Source organism: Lampetra planeri, chromosome 4, assembly GCF_965212315.1.
Source record: "Lampetra planeri chromosome 4, kcLamPlan1.2.h2, whole genome shotgun sequence".
Classification (NCBI taxonomy): domain Eukaryota; kingdom Metazoa; phylum Chordata; class Hyperoartia; order Petromyzontiformes; family Petromyzontidae; genus Lampetra; species Lampetra planeri.
Window position 1 is genome coordinate 22810538 of NC_136110.1, and position 23678 is coordinate 22834215.

General features: G+C 44.1%; 1 protein-coding gene across 4 annotated transcripts in view; it reads right to left on the reverse strand.

Moving 5' to 3' along the window:
• Nucleotides 1–2031: 2031 nt before the first annotated feature.
• The window catches only part of LOC144717848 (nuclear receptor coactivator 2-like), a 96813-nt gene continuing 75166 nt past the window's right edge, over nucleotides 2032–23678 (reverse strand). For all 4 annotated transcript variants that reach the window (XM_078593561.1, XM_078593562.1, XM_078593560.1 and 1 more), the window contains 10 exons: nucleotides 20910–21152; nucleotides 18627–18750; nucleotides 18083–18248; nucleotides 15600–15968; nucleotides 13261–13359; nucleotides 11801–12383; nucleotides 11000–11444; nucleotides 9913–10186; nucleotides 8283–8372; nucleotides 2032–7295 (listed from right to left, as the gene is read on the reverse strand). In XM_078593561.1, the coding sequence (XP_078449687.1) occupies nucleotides 7095–7295; nucleotides 8283–8372; nucleotides 9913–10186; nucleotides 11000–11444; nucleotides 11801–12383; nucleotides 13261–13359; nucleotides 15600–15968; nucleotides 18083–18248; nucleotides 18627–18750; nucleotides 20910–21152 (2594 nt within the window). In that variant the 3' untranslated portion in view covers nucleotides 2032–7094. The remainder of the gene's footprint in view (nucleotides 7296–8282; nucleotides 8373–9912; nucleotides 10187–10999; nucleotides 11445–11800; nucleotides 12384–13260; nucleotides 13360–15599; nucleotides 15969–18082; nucleotides 18249–18626; nucleotides 18751–20909; nucleotides 21153–23678) is intronic.

Sequence of the window (23678 nt, forward strand, 5' to 3'; positions counted from 1 at the left end):
ATGTGACCAATTCTAGGGATCTCTGTTAAAGGCTATCATGGCATGAGGAGATGGGCACAAAAGGGGAGTTGTTGAGAGGTAGTGATGGGTGAAGAAGGGTGAAGGAAGGAGGGATGTTGCGGGAGGTTAAGGGAGGAAGTAATGGGTGGGGGCATGGGAGATCATTGGGGGTGATGGCTGCAGAGGGAGTGTAAATGGCAGGGCTGTAAATGCCGAGAAAAGCCACTGCTTGACCAGTGTGTGCCACTAAAAGGCGCTTATCTGAACTTTCCACCCTAGAACTAGTGTTCTTCCAGCATATAGACTCTCGGAGAGCAAGCAAGATAATGATGAAAGGGGTGCCGATTTGCATTTGATGGAGGTGAAGAGCTGGTGTTTGTGACAGCGGATGATGACTGTAGTCGTCCAGTAATACTCCGATTTACTATTCCCCCCCACCCCATTGACGTCGTTTTGCCAAATTCATCGTCACTTTATTTTTTAATGCCACGACTATAACTGGTTTGCGTCGCCTCTCTACCCCACACTCGCCTCGCTGACAGCATAATCATCCGTCCAATCGGTATGTCGCCTCCACCGACTTACTACCCTGTAAATCGCTTTGGTTTACGTCCGTTCAATATCCGTCGCACATTTCATGAACGCATGCCCGACGCAAACCGCGGAATTACCGTATAAAGGACATTGGTATACAGATATTTTTTTAAAATGCTGTTGTTGTGTAGCTTTGAATGCATTATGGTTCAGGTTGAGTTTTACCTGTTAAAGCTAAGTTCAATCCCCTGCATTTCCTATGTTGATCCAGGTTTAAGACCCCCGCATTTGCGATACGTTTTAAGTGACTTATTGGGTAATAACTGTGTTTTAATGGATTTTATTCATATGAACAGCGAGCGCCCCTACAGTATGAGTCTAATTCTGAGTACTTTGAGCAGGTGTTGTATGAGTTTTGCATGATATTTTAACCTGCATTTGCTTTAAGCCCAGGTTGACCCCGCATGCTTTTGAACTAAACACTTTAAAAAAATGTTTCGTATTACATGCGATTTTAAACTTAACAGCGCCCCCCTAGTCGTGAGACTATGTAATTTCTTCAACTAAAAAAAATATAAATAATATTGATTCACCATTTGTGCAATGTTGTATACTGTATACTAATATATAATGTACGCTCGTGGAGTGAATGGGACTACATTAAAGATCTCCTTGGTGCCAAAAACAATGTGTCAAGATGCCCTCTGGTTACTGGGGGATGTCTGTGGCATTCCGCAAACAATCGTACAATTGCAAAAAACTACAATTAGATTACATGCAATTACTATTTCACACAATTAATTCCCACTTTAAAAAAATTGCATTGTTTCAAAATAAGAAAGACGTTTAAAAATCACTGTCGCTTAAATCAAGTTAGTATCACCATGTAAGAGGTGGAAGGTTGACTGGATGTGGAAGGCTAGATCAATTTGATACGAATTCGTCTGCTTTATAACTTGCGATTGCATGACCGTATATCCTTGTCTGTTTACATATCAGTACACGTCCTAAAAATGTTTAGTTCTTCTGTAACGTAATTTGCAATTGCACGATACTCAGTCAAAACATAAACTTCCCACGCCGATTAACGCCAGAAGGAAATTAACATTTGCGTAATATTTTACATTTTTCACGTGACAGGTTTTTTACCGATTACTATTTATTTTAATAATGTTGTGTATTGTTTTGCTTTTGTGAATTTCGTGACCTCAGGTCACCCTTGAAAATTAGATCATTGGGTCTCCTGAGTTCTCACCTGGTTAACTACAATGGTTTGTTGGTGGCAGATGCAAGGAGGTGATGATTATTATATATCCACAAAGGCTTCAGTGTGCTGTGTTTTTATGTTCCATGGGAATATAGCAGTGACCTATTTACAAGATGAATTGGACCCAGTCTTGTACAGGAGAACGAAGTGGAACATTCATCACTGTTGCCATGAACGGCACATAACCACTGCAATAAGAAACATTAAAATAATGCACTCCGAAAAAAATCTTAACCGATAGCCTGTTTATTTACAATATTTTACAGCAAATTAGCAAATATAATCTATAAGCAAAGGCCATTAGATTAACAGAGATAGATGCTTAAATCTGAATATGGTCAGAATATGCTTAGGCTACAATAAACACAGGCAAAACAAATAAAAGTTGATGAACTGAATACATCTAAACAGCTAACACTGTCCGCCACCTTTAAAAGGGACTTCTTTTCAAACATATTGCTTAAAAGATGCAGAACTAATGCAACGTTATTCAACATTAACCCTGTACATTTAGGTCAACTTACAAATGCACCTCACTCAAAAAAAAAACATTTCAATTCACAATACAGAAACAATCTTGGAGACCAGTTGGGGAAAGCATAAACACGTGCACACAATGCGTGAAACTAGTCTAAACGAGTCATTGTCTAAATCGTACACATTCGAGTTAGCTTTTTTTTTTACACAAAAAGAACAATGATATCTAAAATAGAAAAAACCTCAGAAACACTACCAACAAACTATAGCAGGATTCGATTCACTTACTGCTATGGAGCCAAACGCATGTAGCATTGCTCAACATGACTTCTTGAAGGGTGCAGGAAGTTTAATGCTCATCTGACTAAAACAACAATGGAAATAAAAAGCATAAAATATGATAAATACAGTATTATCAATAATTGTCAGTTTCGACAACTTAGCTGCAAAATAAAATTCACATTCTGGTGACCAGTGATGGTCAGTTTTTTTTTTCTTTCTAGAACACGAAAAAAGGACTAAAATGTTGGACTCCTCCATTCTCATTTCTACGCAACCACAAGTTTAAACAGCAATGTTCAGCATGGATATATATTTATATATAACTCTAGCGTAAACACAGATTCTCAACGTAGGCATCGACTGAATCAATACCCGGATGAACACAGCATAAAGGTGCGTTGCACTGCTAAGACATGAAGCTTTAGGGCAACAGCATTTTTTAAGTCGGAAATCACACCTGTTTCATTTTGTTCATACGTTTACCGTCAGTAACACCCAAGTGTTGACCTTTCGTGCTCTATCGCTGCGACAGTTCACTTTACCAGTCGGTTTGCATCTGTAAAGAACCTGGTTTAAAATACCCGCATCACCGATTGCTGCACAACAAATGCACAGCAATGCAATCGGCCATCACGTGATTTCTTTGTGCCTTAATGTCATCTGCATTCTTAAGTGTATACAAAGTGACATGACGTCATTATGCCAGCTCAATAGAACAAAGTGGAGCCTCGTAAAAAATAAATTACAAAAAGCAAAAAATCTATAATACAATTGGATGTGTGTTATGCAAGAAACTGGAAACACATTTTGTGACTCAAGATTCTGCAGATCTTACACAAAAAATGTGGGGCTGTTCAATTGTGCACTGTCTTTCGTATTCCAAAACCGGACTAAGCCTTTACTTATTTTGGTAATTTTTTTCATGAAAGTTTATAGAAGTCACAAACTGAGTCATTCTGTAAGAGCCAAAAGAATAATCGTGCACAATGCTTCGTCAACCAATCGATGAAGGCCTCCCCGTGCCCAGCTGTCATGGGAGTTGCTTGACCATAATTCACCACGCTGTTCAGTAAAGGCAGGGGGGGCAGGACTGGTTCTACAAATTCCCCTCTGATGTTAGCCTTGGCTGGGAATCGATCTCAGGTCAATGGGTTCATAACAAAGTTTCACAAACCGCTGCACCACCACTCCCCTTAGAGTCGTATCATTTTCAATCAAAAGATGAAATTACCTTTTTAAAAGCAGCATTGTAGTGTTTAGTAAAGGTAGTTTTTTTTGCCCTGGTACAAATCAGGAGAATGCTTGTTGAGTTTAAAGCTGCCTTAAAAACATACATTCTTTACTTAACCTACTTAAATACGCAACTTGACGTTTTTGGATTCAAGGGCCCAGCACCAACTGGTAAAGTAAATCGGCACCTTAATGACCAATGAACTTGTTGCTACTCTTGAGACAACTGCCACAGCCTCAGATGAAATACCTTTTAATTTGCCAGTGATGGCGTTAGTACAATGCGAGGAAAAAAAATATATAATCATCTTAGCTGCCCTTATGTAGTTACACAGTGGCTATACACCACGTGGACCTGTGTGGGATGCAAACACAATTTAAATAATGTTTAACAGTGGATGTTTACGATCGATGGCTTTTGAAACCTAAGATATATCAATGAGCTAAGGCATCATCTCAAGCTACGTTACCTGGCATTGGACAACAAAAATGTCAATGCATATGCCAAGTTTGTATGCCTCGCAAAGCCTTGTGTTGAAACTATCCTTCGAGGCATTTCTGGGACAAAGGGACATTTATCGCTTGTGCGGGCACCTATGTTATAGAAAAAAACAACAAATAAAGTCATGCTCATGAGGTTTAAACCCTGTCTTGAAAAAACAAAACTAAAATAAATTAAACATCGTACTTTATCGCACAGCTGTTGCAGCTCGTACATTTTGAACCTGTGATTGGTAAACAGTTTACAAACGGATCCGATTGTATAAGCTACATTGAAAATTATTGCTTGAGTGTCATTTGTTACATGGTACAAAATGTGGACCTGATGGCAGTCACAGCTTGAGTTTTCATAACATCTTCCAAACTTATTTGTATATCTTATTATGCTCTAAAATTATTATCAACAAAAGCTTATAATGGCAACCATAAGCTTAAGCAAATTATTTTTACGTGCTCTATAAAAGTGATTGTAGTATATTTCTTTAATCATACAATATTGACTCCCACAGTAAACTGGTCTTGTGATAATTTTATGAGCATTATTTGCTAGGGTCAGGCTTAGACATGTACTCTGTATTAAAAAGCAGACAATTTGGTTTTACTTCGGACTGGCTTGACAAAATCTACAACCCGATACCGTGATTGCAGAATCTGCGTCATTATTATTATTGAGCAACGCTAAGCAGATGTAAGGGCATGGTGACGGCAATGGGGAAACTGGGGTATCGGCCACTGATTATCACTGGCAAGATTCCTGGAAAGCAAGGATCCAAAGTCATTGCAAAAGTTGTAACGCACCAAGCTCCACTACATAGCTGCACCAATCAATCCCACTGCTGTGTCAGTTCACGTGGCAGCACTGATGGCAGTGTGCACCTCTCCGATGTCTAGACTTAATTGACCACAAGCATCGCATCATAAAAGAGTACCCATCGGTTTTGGGTATGGCCTTTCCTACAACACGCACGCCATTATAAAAACACGGTGACTAGAAACCCATGGAGAAACACACTTCCTTAAGCACAATATTGCTCCTTGTAGGAGAAAGGAACGGCTGCTTGGCAGAGTTCAGTTCAAGTGACCTATGTCGGGTTCTGTCAATGAAAATGTGCAAGTGTTTTTATACGGTTACTAAAAGTCCAGAGGATGGATTGGTCTCTCTACTTAAGTATATTGGCCAAGGAAATGAAGACGAATTAGGCTAGCACTGAGACTGACAACCGAAGGCAAATACACACTAAACGTTCACTCCTATACAATTTAATTGTGTATTTCCATAAAACTGCACGAGGACACCGGATGCTGCAGCCATTGGGTGACTGCCTACATGAGACTCTTAGAAATATTGTAAAGTTACGTAGAGAAACGCAAAAACACCTGTATGTAAAAAGGAGGAAAACTTGTCATCGTTTCAGGTAGTAAATTGTCTCTCTCTTCTACAGCAAGAAGGCGGTCTCTGCTGGCAAAACGCCTCGGTAAGTCACACTTCAGGTGAATGCATATATCAGGGAGGGTAGCAGCCGGTTTCAACTCCAGTCTCCATTCGCTACGGTTTGGTTACTCTTTTTATTCACTGCTGTGGCCAAATTCCACAAAACAAGCAACCACTTTTTGCAGACGCACTTTCGTGAAAAAGATTCAGATTTCATTTGTACACCACTTCCTCCAGCTCTTTTCAAAATTACGTATTTGTTTACTTATTTGACGTGTCATATTTAAGAACATTAAGTTTTATGCACAACAATAATTTACAAAACTTTTAAAGTATGTACCTTGTTAGAAATAAGTGTCATACTACCTCTATCGTACATGTGTTATGTTCCGAAAAGGGTATTCAGAAGTACATTTAAATAATAAGGTTTTTTTTAATTTGAGGTTTAAAGCCATGAGGCCAGTAAAACTAAAAAAAAAGGTAGCTTCTCAAAAGCCACTGTCACATGATATTTTGCTTACAACCAAGAGTGGCATTTCTCACATGGGTGACATGAACATTTTACACACATCATTTTTTAGCAAACAAGCTCCAGTTTTTAAGAGTTCAGATTATTCACAAAGTTAAGAAAAAATTGTGTTTGTGACATCCCAATTACTCCATACAAAGGTAGAAACACAATGGCTATTGTAGCGTGGTGATAACTGTTTTTAGATTTGTTTCTACTACAACCATCTATCTGAGCTATGTAAGCCACTGCCATATATTATACAAAAAAAACATGTTCACAATAACAAGTTACTACTGCACTGCCAACAGTCACACATCACAAGCTAGCAGAAGCTCCTCTAAGGGCATTAAAGCTCACTGCTATAAAGTGTCTTGCTTCCTGTTTTAAATTCGTCAACACCCGTCACTTGCATATATGGCCAGTGGCTACAGGGATCTCGTAACGTACATAATTGGAAAGTGTGTTTCATGTCTATTTACAGTTCCTGTCAAATTGCCCTCGCATTCGTTCACAAACTTCAGTTTCTACAAACGTACTCATTAGGTTTTGACAAAGTCTTAAACCAGACTGTGTTAAATAATCTATACACATATAGCTACAGTCTGGCGGTCAGAAAAAAAGGTACATTTTGTTTAATATCACGTGTCCCATCACACTGAAGTTGAAGACAAACATACAGAGTAAAAGATATAACACTTCTGAAGGCATTTTAAGATCCAACTGGTCATATGTGAGAGCCGGGTCATCTTTGAAAATAAATACTACGAGTGAGTGAGAAGTCGATTGAGACAACCTGCAAAGCTGGGATTCCGCATATAAGAACAGGGATGGCCGCGCAATGGCCCGGGACCTGGTGAACGCTACTCAGTTAGAAGCTGCTGCAGGAGGCTGGATCCTTGAGCCTGAGCAGCGGCCTGGGCCCCCGTCACATTCCCTGCACCAGGCTGCTGCTTCTGGCCCGGTGTCGGCGGTCCTGCCTGACCCAGGTAAGAGTCTCCGCCACTGCCCACCACGTTCACCGTGCATTGCACATCCGCAAACACCTGCACCTGCTGCAATGGCTGCACAGGGTAATATACCCCGACAATAGTCGGGAAACAGGAGGGAGGAGAGAGGGCGGGGGGGGAGATACAAAAGAATGAAATGTAACAGCTGTGGCGGAAACATCTCATAGTCCTGTGCAAACGCCACTTGTAGGAGGGAAGGATGATAGTCGCGTGCGTGAAATCCAGCACTCGACAGACGCGATTTGGATGATCACAGCTTTGTTAACTCTCAAATCTACTAGGGTCTTAGGTGGTGAGATGCTATTACAGCAAGTGGGTTCATAAACCCATCGTTTGAACTTTTCGGTGTTATCCTTTCTAATATGCGAGTGCTCCAATTTCCACTGACACGGAAATCACAAAAAAAAATCTTAATAAGCAACCCAAATCCAGGCCCCTCCTGAAAAAAATCTTGAGACTCGGTGAGTATTCCAGATGTAGAAACCAAGGGGGTGGGCAGCAGCGCTCATGTCTGCATCCCTAAACAGTTGGCGAACCTCCACATGAATATGGCCGAGGCATTCTACAACTGAGGTTATCATTTCTGTGCAACCATTAAGTGAAAACGTCTATAAATTTTGTTACAATGAATGCTCCCCCTTTTATGTTCAGTTATACCATCTTGTCTTGGAGCTTTTCCCTTTTCACACCGTGAAGGGCTGTGATTACTTTTTTAAGAGGGAGATACATGGAATTTACACAAACCAAAAACGGATTCCTTTTTTTGTTAGAGATGTACATACATTGAACTAATTAAAGGTATTATATCTCTATCGTGTTTTCGTTTAATCTTTAGCCCTAAGGGTTACCATTTTGAATTGCCAAATATTATCCTTTTAGCTACTTTCAAATTCCCAATGCTTGCTATAACATCTTCAAATATCTGTGTGATGTGATTTTTTTCCTAAATATCGAGTGACAGCTATTCGTGACTCTCCTCTGTTAGCCATAACAAAATAAAGTGTGAGTTGCTTGTTATTTAATAAATCGGAGAATTCCCACCTGTGAATTCTCATTCCCAGACTTCATACCGTCAGAAGATCCCAGTCGGTTTCTGAATAAGGGGGACGCTTGCATACCGCGATCTATAACCTGCAATGAAAATGTTCCCAAAAGATTCAGCACATTTTTAGTCCATCAAGCAAGATTCTTACTCACTTGGAGCTCATCTATTCATATTCCTCAGCCAATGGAAAGACAAAAGCACATTTTGGTAGTGGAATTTTTACCATATTTGACTCATTACAAAGTGGTATTCATTTTATTGACTCCAGAGGGATGAAGGGCTGAGATGATTGTGACCCAGATTTTAAATGACAACTTGACAATTGTGGGTTATTACAAAACTATAGTTACTAAAAGTGCACGATGCTTAAAATGTCAGACATGTTCATGTTATGTACAAAAACGCGACCGAAACGTCGTGTTTTCTTTTATTATTTCTTCTATCTACGTGACTTTACCGAAAGAACCAGAGAGTATAAGTAACATAGCGCAACCACACACAAGCAGAGGATATTTACCGCTAATTGCGAATAATATCTTCTAAACATAACATGGGAAATACATTTGCAGCTTTGAACACGTGTACATTGATCGCAGTACCTAGAGGTGGTGTGCCTGTGTTTGAGTCAAGAGTACTAAGGATTGTTCATATGTCTGGAGCATGTCCTTTCTTTTATATAAACATTGTATTCGAGGAATCGTCTGCCTCCCACAGACCAGCAGGGGGTGCATCAGTAAAATTGAGCCGAGTTCTTTGCACACACGCCAAGTAAAATGGGTTCAACCACACATTGTATCAACGTGATTTCACCAGGATTTCCTTACTGTATGCAAAATATTCCCTTGTGGCAGATTTGCCCATAACGAACTCATGATAGCTGCTCTTATAGGTATGTGGTGTTTTTCAACTCCTGGCACTTCCAGAGTGCCTCTCAGCTGGGTACTAAGCGGACGCAGCTATGCTTGGCGTTGCAGTTCAAGAGATAGGGTTCGTTGCTGATGGCATTAGTGTAACATGCAAGTCTATATACAATTCACATACATTGAAGCAAAAAAATCAAAGAAAGTAACCGTGAATACACCTACATTAGTGTTAGATAGTGGTCCTTATACACGGACCTTTTTGCAACGGTGTACATTTTACAGTCCTATGGCAAGGAGCGGTTTTTACATTTTATGCTGAACTTTATTCGCACCGTACGGATGACTAAATGTGAAGTGGCTATAGTTTTACTGATAATTGAGATAATGTAGGGGCAGAGTCAACCCTGGTTCAGACTGGCTACCTACATCATCATTGGGACTTGGCCCAGTCGTAATCAATGTTCTAAAACAAAAAGTGTGGTGGAACTCCTGTTTTAAGCCCTGAACCAGTGGTGGAAATTACACATTCCTATGATGGATGCAATTCATTGTACAGGACAACCACCATTGACTTTCCACAAAGCAGTACTAATTGTATTAAGCCCAGAAGGATGAAAGGCCAAGTCGACACCTGATCCGTATTTGAACTTGCAGCCATCCGGTTACGTGCTCTCCCCACTGCATGAACACGAAAAGAGCAGTCACACCACTGTGCATAAATGTGTAGCTGTGGATAGCGGATGCCAATCATCTTGATGTGCACCTGCTCAGGAGGCAGCGAGGATGTGCTGCTCATGGACGAGGTGCCGATGTGCGGGGGTGGCTGCTCCATGCTGCTTGCGCTTGACGTGCCGCAGTCTCCTGGCACAGTACCCCTCACCGAGCCAACGTAGATTCCGGCACCTTCCTGCTGCTGTTGCTGCTGCTGTTGCTGCTGTTGCTGCTGCTGTTGCTGCTGCTGCTGTTGCTGCTGCTGCTGCTGTTGCTGCTGTTGCTGCATGAACTGCTGCGGTGATGCTTGACGGAAGGGACCTCCCCTACGGCACACAGAAAACGAGGGAATAATTGTTTTAACACACTTGCCCAATAAAGCCTCACTGGGTCCTGTTTAAGTAAAGAGGCAGATCTCTTAGAGCTCTCCGTCACTGTGATTTTTCACAAATTACATTAAAGATGAGTTTTTTTTTACGGGCAAGCTAGCTGGCACAGCAATTAGAGTGCGCAGTTTTCAGTTTTAAGATTTTGAGTTCAAATTCCAAACTCGCCCCTTCATTCCACTCGAGTCAATGGAATGTCAAAACTCAACAATGTTCACGATTGGAATTGTTTTGCTCTGAAATGACATTGCTAAAAAAAATCATAACGATTACTTCAGACGTTTTAGCAAACTATATACAGTAAAACCTTGGATTGCCAGTAACTTGGTCTGCGAGTGTTTTGCAAGACGAGAATTTTTTTTTAATAAATATTAATTTGATAAACGAGCGAGGTCTTGCAATATGAATAGTACGTGTATACGCTTTGTCTGCCGAACGTCACGTGATCACAATTGATATACGAGTGCTTTGATATACGAGTGCTTTGGATTACAAGCACATTTCCGGAACGAATTATGCTCGCAATCCAAGGTTTTACTGTACGTTACATTAATTTTTTCAACCGCTGAATGACCATGGGTACGGCCATTACAAACTATATGTAGTGTTTACTCACCACCCTCAACGTGACATTGCCTATTCCTTGTGCAACATACCATTTTTCATGTACCAGGTTCCGATTCGTGCAACTTTATTCCACGTACAACTGTCCAATGGGCAAACGTCACACAGCACGCAGCCACCACCGCTCACCTGCTGGAGCCCATGCCGCCAACCATGTTGCTGCCCATGGCTCCCTGAGCCACTGCGCCAATGGCCCCAGCCATGCTGTTTCCAGCACCCATGCCGTGACCCACACCGGGCCCCATGCCGTGCGACATGCCGGGTCCCATGTTTTGCCCCATGCTGGAAACCATTGTCTGAGCCATGTTTTGCCCCATGCTCGCCGTTATGCTCTGTGCCATGTTTGGCACCATGTTCTGGCCCATGCCGGATCCCATGCTGGCCCTCATGTTGGCTGCCACGTTGGGACTGATGCTGTGTGCCATCGTCTGCGGCCACGCGTTCATGTCAGGGTTTGGCGAGTAACGGGAGCCCCCCTGAGAGGGTGCGACGAGTGGGCTCATGGCTGGGGACAGCAGCGGGCTGTGAGGGTTGCCCAAAACTCCGAAGCCAGGCTCTGCTTGCTGACCCACTCCTGGACACAGACACATACATTTATAAGCTATAAATGTAACTCTTTTATTTGCATAAATGTATCCAGATATATTTGTAACGTTAAGCAATGTAACAATGTATTATATACAGATTTCATTTTCTCTATCCAACTGATTAAAATGTTACAATCGGCAAAATTAAACCTATTTAACACTGGTATAAAGAGAGCACCTTCAGTGCAGGGTTTAACTGCTGAAAGAACCCTTTTGTATAATTTAATTGGCAGATCACATTTGGTAGCAGGTGGCGAATATGTCACTAGTGAATAATCAATGGTGGCAAAATAAAATAAAATGTTATACACCAACAACATCAAATGCATTACAGGACTCCTACCTGTGGAAGGAAATTGGAACACGTTCTGGCTCATCTGTGGGCTGGCGATGGGTGCGTACTGCCCGCCGGGGTTTCCCATCATGCCGCGGGCTGCCTGCGTCGTGGCCGCCCCTCTCAGCGCGCCGTGACCGCCCGCCTGTGGCGTGGCCGACGGCGACAGCGGAGGGAAGGGGCTCGTGGATGGCGGTGGCACCGGCTGTGGGTTCCCCACGCTGCCAGGCATCCCCCCCCCTGCGCCCGCCACGCCGGCACCCCCCGCGCCAGCCGCGGCCGCTGCTGCCGCCGCCGCCGCGGCGTACGCAGCGGAGTAGGCAAACTGCTGCGAGCTGGGGGGCTGCTGCATGCGGGCTCCCACGTGGCTCGGGATGGCGCCAGGCCCCACGGCGCCAGCGCCCGTGCCCATGCCACCCATGCCCCCCTGCATGCCCGCCATGCTCCCGACGGGGCCGGCTATGCTGCCTGGAGGAGCACCGAAGCCCTGCTGCCGCAGCATCATGGCGCGCTGCATCAGCTGCTTCTGCCGCAGCTGCTGGTTGAGCAGCTCGCGGCGCCGCTGGGCCACCATCTGGGCGTTCAGCGTTCCCTGCAATCATCCAAGGCGTTTGTTTAATCACTTGCTCATTATATTTATCCGTATGGAATTCAATTCCAAGCCAGGCATGTTGGCGTAATAATTGTTGATGGATCGTTCAGATTCTGGGTGATGGATGCTCCAAAACCCGCTGGGATGCGAGGTGGCCAAAATAATTATCTGTGCTGATTTTTCCTTGTTTCTGAATTGTCTCATACAGGGGGTTTCTCTGGGTACTCCAGTTTACTCTACAAAGCACTCCTTTAAAAGTGGCTAAATGTTCAAATGCACGACCCTCCTAAAAGTAACCGAGTGTGGCTGAACTGCATGAATTACATTTACTTCCTTTTCATTTAATCTCTTAAGATAGAGCAAATGCTATATGCTGAAGATCCATGAAGGGGCTCTGTCTCATAAAACGTTGCACTTACTTTTAGGGAGTTCGACTCAAAGTGCAGTTAGGTGTGGTTTTGTTTACTTATGAATAACATTGACATGGCGTTACGTATGCTGCATAGGTATTTGGCCATGTCACATAGGTACGCAATATTGAATGCATCACAGTATGAGTCAGTGTTAGAGAATGGAAAGCAAGGGTGACCAGCACTTTGAATACATTGTGGACACAAATGCAATTCTTGACATTGAAATGTGATCAACTGTGACATCAGTGAAAAATAGCGTATTTGTACATTGTATTCTAAATTAATGTTCATTACTCATTAAAGTAAATGATGTTCGCGCAAAAAAGTGTTTTGCCGAGGGCATTTTTTGCCTTCGGCTTCAAACATAAGGCTGGCTATTGGCTGGAAACCATGGAGTGAGCTATTTCAGGAGCAGTCGTGTTGATCTGGAGGGGTTTGTGAAATGTACGTCTTGTTCCTTTTACCTGTCCTGATTGTGGGGGCATAGCATTCCTCATTGCCGGGTTCATAGCTGCAGCAACACCGTATTGGCTCATCATCGCTTGCCGGTTCTGATTGATGATCTGAAAGACACCATGTACTTACTTGCATCCATTTCAAAAGTAAATGAGTTCATCGCTGCGGCATCTATCAAAGCTGAATTTATATATTTGTAGTTCACCAAAAAACCTTCAATACAGTACTTACAGAGATTAATAGTAATGCATTCATAAGCACTCTTGAAACAATTTATCATTAACATGTGTACCGTACCGTCATTCTGTGAGTACAATAAGGTTGTGGATTTTTTTTTTATCATCACAAATCACACGTGTATTTATTCGCTAGTTTTGGTGCAGCATTTTCTGAGGTGGGAAAGTTTGGATTCAAACTGGCAAACACTGAACTCCAAGGCACACATACTGCCCATGCACAAAACCATATGCTTGCCAGCATTGGGGTTTGGTTGGTCTGAGTTATGGTCAGGCCTCTTCCCTCATGATATACTGCAAAGTGACAAGTGCGATGGCAAAAGCTAAAACCCCCGCCCCTTGCCCATATTAAAAAAAACCCTCCAAAGCCAACCTCCAAGCAGCCATATTACATTTACAGTAAACTTTATTCGTTTTGACAATGTAATGGGGTCATTGCAAAGCATGCAATGCATAAAAAACTCCTAAGTGAAACATGTGCGCAGCCTACAAATATATATAAAAAATACATTTACTATTTCAAACCAAATAGGATTCATAGCTTACAATTTGTGTTTTGTCATGGACAATTTGAGCAACAGTAAAATGAACTGGCAATGGTGTCCTTTACAACCTGCAAAATTTACGTTCGGTGCAAATCTAATTTGAAATGCTGAAGTTGTGAGCGACACAAGCAGATGTTTACAGTACATCACGTGCCCTTCTGCTGCGCCTGCAACACCATGGGTTAACACGTTTATTATAACACCCCAACAGGGTAACTGCATAAACGTACGGAATAACGACATAGGTGGTGACTACCACGACTAACTCACCCCACAACGGGGTAACTACATAACCGGGTCAGTCAGTAACGTACTGCCTGACCCGCGAAGCCGATCGTGACGACCGAAGAGCGAAGACCGAAGAGACGTAGCACAGCGGGTTGATTCCAGAAGACCACCGGGTGGCATCGCTCCGCCTTCGGCCACGCCCCCTCCTGGATCTTACCAGAAGGTTCTCGACCGAGCACCATGTGTCCCTCAAGCCATCCTTTGGGCCCCCTCGCTACCCTGTCCCGGTCACGTGCCCTCTCGGGTTAACCCAGACTGTCACGTCCTCACTTGCTCTCTCTCTGACCGTCACCAGAACCATGCCCCCTAGGGCCCGCTTCCTTGCCATATCTACTCTGGTGCCAGAGAGAGGCTCAGGACACACAGTTCCACTCTTGAGACAGTAGCTGGCGCTGAACGCCATAGTGACTCCATTTACGTCACTACACATGTAATGTCTAGTACATATACTGCACTGTTAACCCGCACCTCCGATGAGCACGGTTGGCTAATTACGGTGCGAAGGAAGTTTAACATACATACATACATAACCCACGGTGGTGCAGGCACAATAGTAGCATGGCACGCTATCCCACAAATAGTCACAACTGACGTGCAGAATTTTGTTGCGCTGTGTGAATAGAATATTGATATTTTTATAAATATTTGTCCACTAAATAAGTATCGTGCTTATCAAACACTAAATCGCATACATTGGCACAACACAAGAGACATAAATAGCAGATAAATAGCAGTTCCCTTTTAATGTGACTCCTTCACACTTAAATAATAAATACATTCATGCAATACGTTAATTTGCTTTGAGGTTTATAATCAACTTTCAGGTCACACGCATGTTAGGGCTATTTTATCAGGACTGACAAGATCAGCTCATGATGCGAGTGAACCCGCCTTGCTCTGGGCTTGTCTCTGGAGCCACACTTTAAGTCCACCGCTTGCAGCCAAGCTAGCTTACATCCTTCTGGGAGAACTTGAGATGCACCGCCACCCCCCTCTGCCGCCCCCTCCCCCCAAATATGAGACAACCATGAACTCAGCATCAACTTAGCTACTGACATTGGTGGAAACACGAGGTGCGCAAAGAGAAATCTGTGAAACTACGAATTTATGGACACCTTATCGGCAAACCTTGAGGTTGTCAATAAAAGGCCATGACAAGCATGTGCACCTTGTGAGATATCCCAGACAAACAGATGAGTAAGCGATTGGACGCGGATGAAGATGAACGAGGACAGAGAGAAGTGGAGATGAGGACAATGGCAAGCGCTCGGTACGTACCTGCTGCTGGCCCTGCAGACGTTGCTGGAGCTGCAGCCGCAGCTGGTTGGGCTGCGGCGGTGCTGCCTGTACAGATGCCATTGCCCGCGGGGGCCTCACCATGGCCACCATGCCCTGCCTGGTTGGCACGGCGCCCATGCGGAGCGGCTGCTGGGCAGGGTAGAGGCCACGTTGCGAGCCCATGGGGCCGTAGGGGCCGCAGGGCTGCCCCGGAACCTGGCCGTAAAGGCCAGGTGAGGGCCCGGGGCCTTGCATTTGGCCGCCGGGGTACGGCTGGCCGTACATCATTTTTTGCTCCATCATCATGCCGACTGGCAGCACGTGCTCTTGGCTCACGAACAGCGACTGCGAGAACGCCAGGGTGCCACTCTGCCAAAGTTTTGACAACCGTGAGGCAATGGTTAGGAAGGGATAAACATTTCTTTTTGTTTCCATGTGGGCTGACCACTGGCCAGAAAAGCGTGTCATCCACCGTTGTTGACATCAATAACGACTGGCTCAAGACATTTGGCCGGAACAGAAACAGGCGGTGTTCTGATGCTTCATATTACTGATGTATGGGGAAGCACTTTTTAAAAAGCTCATATGGAAATTAGCCGCAATGCTTATGGGAACACCAGAAGCCATTTAAGTTTGTGCTCTTGGAATAAAAAAAAATGCAACACAGCAGTATAGCAATCTAGTCTGAACTCTGGTAGCTAATGTGAAACGCTTTATGTGCATACGGCAGCCGCAGGCACCCAATATGTTTGCTTACACTCGCACTGTGTCCATTAAAACAACAAGGTCTACCCTTCGGCTGAACTTGACTAAACAAGAACATGTTTCGCTCATACTTGGTTTTGTTTTCCTTTGCAGCACTGTGTTTTTGTTCGATTCTGAAAACTGCAGCAGAGACTTCATAAATGCGTAGCAATGTGTGGCAGTTGACATTACGGAAAGTTAAACAAATATGCCAACCTGCCAAGAATGCTTTCATCAATCCCAACCAGAGTGAAATTTTTTAAAAATAAGTTCTGCAAATATAAATGATACATTATTAATCCTTGTACCAACTCAACTACTTTGTGAATCACCTGGTAAATGTCCGTTTCTGAAGCTGTGTGGATAAAAGTCTCTTTTTTCAATCTCAGGAAAATGTTCATGAAAGAAGCTGCCATATAAATTACATGTCCGTCCTATACAGTTTTATTTGTGGGAGATTGTAAAACATTGTTCATGGCGGTCTCCTGCTCACCGGGTGGAACCGCAGCTGCGACACCTGGTTCCATCGGCTATACTTCGCTTTGCCGCCAACTCCACGTGCCGTGTGCTCATAATAAAATAAATGTTATACTCGGTGGCTGAGCGCCAAACAAACTACGCAGCTTGGCCGCGAAACATGTTTATAGACAATCTATGTTATTACTTTAATCAATGGAATTAAGTTTGAAACTACCCCGACACTAAGACTTCACACTTAGTAATCTACCTACACAGGAGCTCAAACCAGAGCCCTGCACTGCCCTGCCGCGCGAACCCAGAACAGCACTGAGGAGGATGGGCAGGAAGGTCTGTGTGGGAAGTTCGGGACCGCCCACTCTGTCCCAAGGGGCGTGGCATGGGCGGTCCCTCCCCCCTCCTGCCCATTACATGGAAAGAATGCCTCAAAGTGTTTAATTATTTCAAAATATTAACACATATTAGTGATTGTCTGGGTTCTGTGCTGCAGCACAGGAAAAAGTTACGTACGGACTCTGAGCCAGGATGATACACACTATGAAGGTAATACAGTAGAACCTCGGAGATCGAACACACCAGAACTCGAACAAAACCGTGTTCGAACAATATTTCCGAACATTTTTTGCCCCGGAAACCGAACGAAATTCGGAGGTCGAATGGGCAATCGCGACTTGAAAGAACCTGTATGGCTGAAACGCGTATGGCCAGCGTGCATGGTTTTACCACCTCCTCCTCCTCACCACCTTCCACTCAAGCCATCAACTCTCCTTACTACAGGTAAAGTGAAGTTCAATGTTCATTAATTTCATTTATTCCATATATTTATTAATTTATTGTGTTTCTTGTTTTTTTGTATGATTTTATGCATGTAATTGCTGTAAACTTCGTGTAAAAATGCTTTATAATGAGAGATTTCTTGCGTCTGAAACCAATTAATTTCATTTACATTCATTCTTATGGGGAAAATTAATTCGGTGTTCGAATGGCCTTCTGGAACGAATTAAGTTCGATCTCCTGGGTACCACTGTACATTCCATACACAATGATTATGCGAGGTGGGTAGCGAAACGCTTCTCCATGCGATGCCAGAAGAAGTTTCGTGGTGCCACCTTTCGGAATCCTTTGATTAACATTACACGAAGCAATAGGTGAACGATTCAACTCTCATTGAATTATCTACCACACGCGGCTTCCTATAAATGGTTTGCAACGGCAACGAGGTGCAATAGGGGGGGTCGCCACTGCTCCAGGAGCATCATCACCTGCACAAGCTTGTCGATGCCCAGTGCCTTATCGAGCTCCGCCAGCTCCTGCTCATCCGTGCTGTTGAGCAGCGAGTCCAGCTGCTCCAGGAGGGCCTTCTCGTCGTTCTGAGACTCGGGTCTAACCGGCGTGCACAGCAGCTCGTCCAGAGAACCAAATGCTTGGCTGAAGAGAAACAAGACAAGATTGCGCGGATTGCTTCTGCTGCGTTCTTCAACTCCACTGAACAGAGAGTTTTGTTGAAGCCGGTTAGACAATACAAATGGTTTCTCTGGTACCAAACAAGGGGTTCGTCTCATACTAGAGAAGACAACATTTAAATGTTAGTTTTCATGATGGAGATAAACGAAGATAAAAAAAAATGAGGTTCATGCACAGCAAGAATGACTATCAAATAATGTTCTAGAATTCAGCCTTATCCATCAAACATCCCTTTATCGACGGGGGGGGATTAATGTCCCAGTGAGCTGGTTTACCAGGGCAAAGAAACTTCAAGCGAGTGGATAGGAACACACGGGCGTGGGAAGTATTTGAGTGTGATACCTGTTGTGGTTTGCAAGGGGAGTGCTGCCCATCATACTGTCCATCCAGGGGCTGTGCGGACCACCTCCAATGGATGCACCTGGGAACTGTGGACTGCCCATGCTCATGTCCATATCAACCGGGCCTGGAAGGCACAAGAACAACCGCCATTTGCCTCTGAGTGGCGGTGACATCACCACGGCGCTTGTGCCAGGCTATGCACATGTTAAGGCCACGTAACTTGTCGAACGCCCACTGGCAGGTGGTCACGGGATAGACCCAGGTGCCATGGGTTGACTGACTGAGATGACTGGCCGATGCACCAACTTTGTCCCCTACTGTGCCAACTTGCTGTGTTTTAGCCACCTGGCGCTCCGCTCTCCTCTGCCCTCCATTGTTGCTGGAGGGTGACTGTCTCCAACTGGCCAGAAGCGTCCTTCACGAGCCTCCTTCACAGAGGCCAATCTTGACACCGCTGGTACCAGTCAATGGCAAGTCCACTCAGCTCCACATCCTCCATGTCTTCTCTAAGCCTGTGCCGTGTCCAATGGGACTTTGTCCAGGTCTTTCAAGGATTTGTGAGCTCCTCACACAATGCAGCCTGGTTAAACTCAGGATGGATCGTAGGCAGGCCAGTCTAAATGTTTTTAACCGGTGAAGATGTTCCATTAGGGGGGTCCACGTTTCGCAAGCATAGAGAATAGAGGGCATGACCGTAGCCGAGAAGACCCGAAGCTTTGTGTGGAGCGACAGATCGGGTAGCTTCCACACAGCGTTATACAGCCGATGAAAAGATAATGCCGTTCGACTGATTTGGAGTGAAACCTCTGATTTCAAGCCGGTGCCAGTGATGAGCATACTGCCCAGGTATGGAAAACTCTCCACTCTCTTCACAACTGCCCCATCACAAATTGGGAGTTGTCGGGGTGGAGTGTCCTATTGTACAAAATACCCAGGCAAGGTGCTTAAGTTTTGGTAGGGCTGATGGTTAGGCCCCACCTCTTCGTGGCACGCTCGAGGTTCAGCAGCAGCACCTCCAACTCTTCTGAGTGAGCAACAACTCCAGATCATCAGCATACATAACAAAGTTGACCAATAGGGAGCCATCCCTTGACCACACCAGGGCATCGATCAGCCTCCCATTTTATCTGTACCAGATAGAACTACATGGTCGAAATAGAGGACATCCCTGTCGCACCCCAAGGTGAACAGGGAATGGCTATAACTCCCGGCCACATAGTTGTACCCGGCCCTGCTCACCATCATGAAGGTCCTTAATGATTGTGAGCAGAGTCAGGGACCCCAAAAGCACGAATAACAACCCAGAGCCCAGGCCTACTAATGGTATCATAGACCTTGACTACTTTTATAAAGCAGAGATGTAAGTCCTGTTGGAATTCCCAACACCTCTGCTGTAGCAAATTGACATAAAATATGGCATCTCTGCCATATTTATTTCCTGAAACCACATTGGGGCTCCGCAAAAGCCTCTCCTCAGCGTGCCTGGCAAGGCGATGTTGAATAACCCTTACCAGGACCTTTCCCGGCACACTGAGGAGGGAGATGCCCTTGTAGTTGTTACAGTCTGTGCGGTCCCCCTTCTTAAAAAAGGGGATGACAACGGCATCCTTCCAATCCTGTGGAACCCGTCCAGTGGTACAGACTGTTATTATGATGTCATGTAGGACAGTCTACGCATAAATGCCACCCTCCCTCAGCATTTCACTTGGGAGATCATCTCTGCCCGATGCTTTTCCTGGTCTCAGACTCTGAATCACCTTCTGTACTTCCCCAAAAGATGGCACTTCAGCCAGCCACTCACAGGGGGTGACTACTTGTTCCAATATTTGAGGCATGGCAGCACACATTCATACACACAGCGTGGTCTCATCACAAGTGGTCCATTAAGGTCCTGCGATTTAACATTTACGATGAAATGTCATCATCACGAACAATGTTGGAATGATGATACAAAAAGTCAAGCATTTTTCGTTTGCGAAAGTTTTAGATGTTGTTATCTTTTTTTTTATTGTGATTGCATTCAAGTCATACCTTACATGCATGATAATTGTGTGGCCTCAATAGCCTCTCGTTAATAAAAAGTATAAAATGTAACTGCAATCTGATTAATTGGAAGGTAGTGCTCGGTGCACAGCAAACTATGCATTCAATGGAATTCGGAATTAAATGCATGCATGTGGATAAACCTAAACACAGGAGACATCCGGGCCTTCAACACTTCAGAGTTCAAACACGAGGTGGGCCAACTCCATCACTTCAAAAGAGCAGCCAGGAAGGGCATACCAATGTTCATGATGGACTGCTGCTGCTGATGCTGCTGCTGCTGATGCTGCAGGATGGCTCTGGGTGTCGGTTGGCTGCTGGGCCGCATGACCAGCGGAGGGGTGGGGTTCCTCACGATGCCGGCCGACAAGGGGCTGTAAGCCGGCCCAGGCTGGGACAGTGCGGGGCTGCTCGAGCCGGCCACAGGGGGGCTCTGTTGGCTCCATGCGTCCTCTGCACGCATCATCCGGTTATCGAGCGCGCCTACCGGGTGGAAATGGAAACCAGACAAAGAGGCAAGGATAGAAGGATATAATAATTAATTATTTTTCCGCGAGTAATGCAGATGGCAAGTGGCGCTGCTGGCACAGTCGCGGAAAGTGGTTCAATCTCTGTGCAGGGGGAGGGGGGGCAATCAATAGAATGCTCTTAGCGAGGAAGTTGGAATGTTAGCTTAACCTGCCAATCATTTCTAACGCAAGGCATTGGCAGCACAGGGTTTCACTTATAGGTGCTCATCAGGCTCAAGTGGAGTTTGCATCGTGCACCAGCGTCAGGCGGAGCTCAGTGAATGGCCAATCATTTTTTAAGACAATTCTGATTTTCTACCGTTGATTTTGTTGTGGACAGCTCTGCCTCGCCCACACTGGCGCTGTGCACAGGCAACTCTGGCAGTAAACACGCGTGAAAGCAAACTTCAATTTTAATTTCATCCACTTTGTGAATTCACAGCATGGCTACAGGCTCTCACTGGAAGTTTAGAGGGAAGTCAAAGTGACGTGCTGGCAAAGTTAAAAAGCACCGAATGCTCTTGGTGTGTCACTTCTGTTTGTATGTCTGAATAGTTCTAAATTCGGCGTGACAAAAGATGACACAAATTATAACATTTGTCTCTATATTTTGTGGCCCTGTGGGGGGCTCACAGAAAGACAAAGTCAAGGGTGTAAAGCAATGTAACCCTGCCAATAACTCAGGCATATAAATAGATAAGTGAGGAGATAAGATTTATAATAAGGATATGAGCTCAAATCCAACTCACATTTCCTTTCAGGCAATACACTTCACTGCATTTTCACTTGCACTGCAGGGTTTCCACACACATATAAATCTAATCAACATTTTCATAATGGCTAATAGATCCTGATGAGCATAAATAGCTGTGCAGGTTGATCCACTGCACTGGCTGGGGCAGATTTTTGTGTTTCAGGACATTCCTTTCCAGAAGTTTAGGCAATAAATGTAATTTTGTTTCCATCGCACCATGCATATTACGAGGTTATTCTTCTGTGCCTGCATACCTTAGGATTCATTTTTAAGACTTTGATAAATCATATCACAAATATAATTCTGTGTGACCATTGGAATTTGCTGTTTGCTGTACTTATTCAAACCCAGGAATCTGTTGGAGACTTCTTGTCTCAATGGGGTCTCATTTGATCATATATAGGGCATTCCATATCAACCAAATCTGCTGCTCTTATATGATTAATTCATCCCAGAAATATATATTTTTCATACTCCAATGTGTTTTAGTGAGTTTAATAGAATACATGCACGCATATAAAGACTAGGGCTTATAAACAAATTTAACAAAAGCAGAACAAAACTTGGCACATTTATTAATGTGGACACGAAGCCTGACCAATTAAGTTCATATTTGGCTGGGGTCTATTTAAATACTTTCCCACTTGAAGAATTCCATGCCTCAGACTCCCAACAGGTACCAGTGGTATGCATGGCAATACAAGCAGATGATTAGTAACAGATGGGTCTCGACAAAATGCACATAACGCAGAGCGTGTGTAGGATCATTTAAATGAAAATAACTTAAAAAATTAACAGCCGCACATACAAACAACAATATACCTAGAAATTTCCTGAACACTCAACTTGACACTATAAATTATTTTCACAAATATAGAAATAAATCAATTTGACATTGTACCATCATATCACACTGGTGGCTCATGAAGGGCACCGAGACAGCTGGAGCAAAATGTACAGACTGGGAAGAAACTGCTGCAGCGATATTTATTTATTTCACGTGCACTCAAAGTACCAAATTAATATTTGTCATGTGGCTTTAACATCTACGCCTCGACACGAACTCGGCAGTCGAGAGAAGGAGTGCTCATTCGCAGGACCAAATGGGAGATTATGCAATGGAATAAGCGGCAGTAAGATGAGACAAAAGCTGCACAAGACCGGGTAGATTGGTGGTATAAGCAAAAAGTAGATTTACTATCTACACAAAGAGGTTATTATTTCCATATTCATCAAAGGCGTTCACGTCTAAAAAAATATTTTCAGATTGCAGATTCAGAGAGGATGTCCTGGTTATACTAAGATGTGTTATTTAACATTAAACTGTTTTCAGTATGCAAGTTTCAAATGAGAACAACTCTGGTTTAGACTAAGACAAATTGCCTTCTGTTATGAATGCCATTAAAAGGCAATAAATATCAAACATATATTAGACCTCGCAGGATTACAGAGCGGCTGATGCCTGCAAATGGTTGAACATGGCCAGGTTAGCTCAGTGCCATGCATATTGACCACTAGGGTATGTATCCAGCTGAAGGTGTTCTTCACGATGATGCTGATGAACAGACTAGTGACAACACGTTCCACCCTCACCTGCAGCCGAGGCCCGAGCTGCCTGTACTGACATGGTGGCATGGCCCGATGAGAAGTGAGCTGACCCATTGCCTCCATGGGGTGGCAAATTCAGCTCCATTGAGGAACCTCGGCTAAATGGAAGGCGAACATTTGCCAACTCTGGTGACCCAA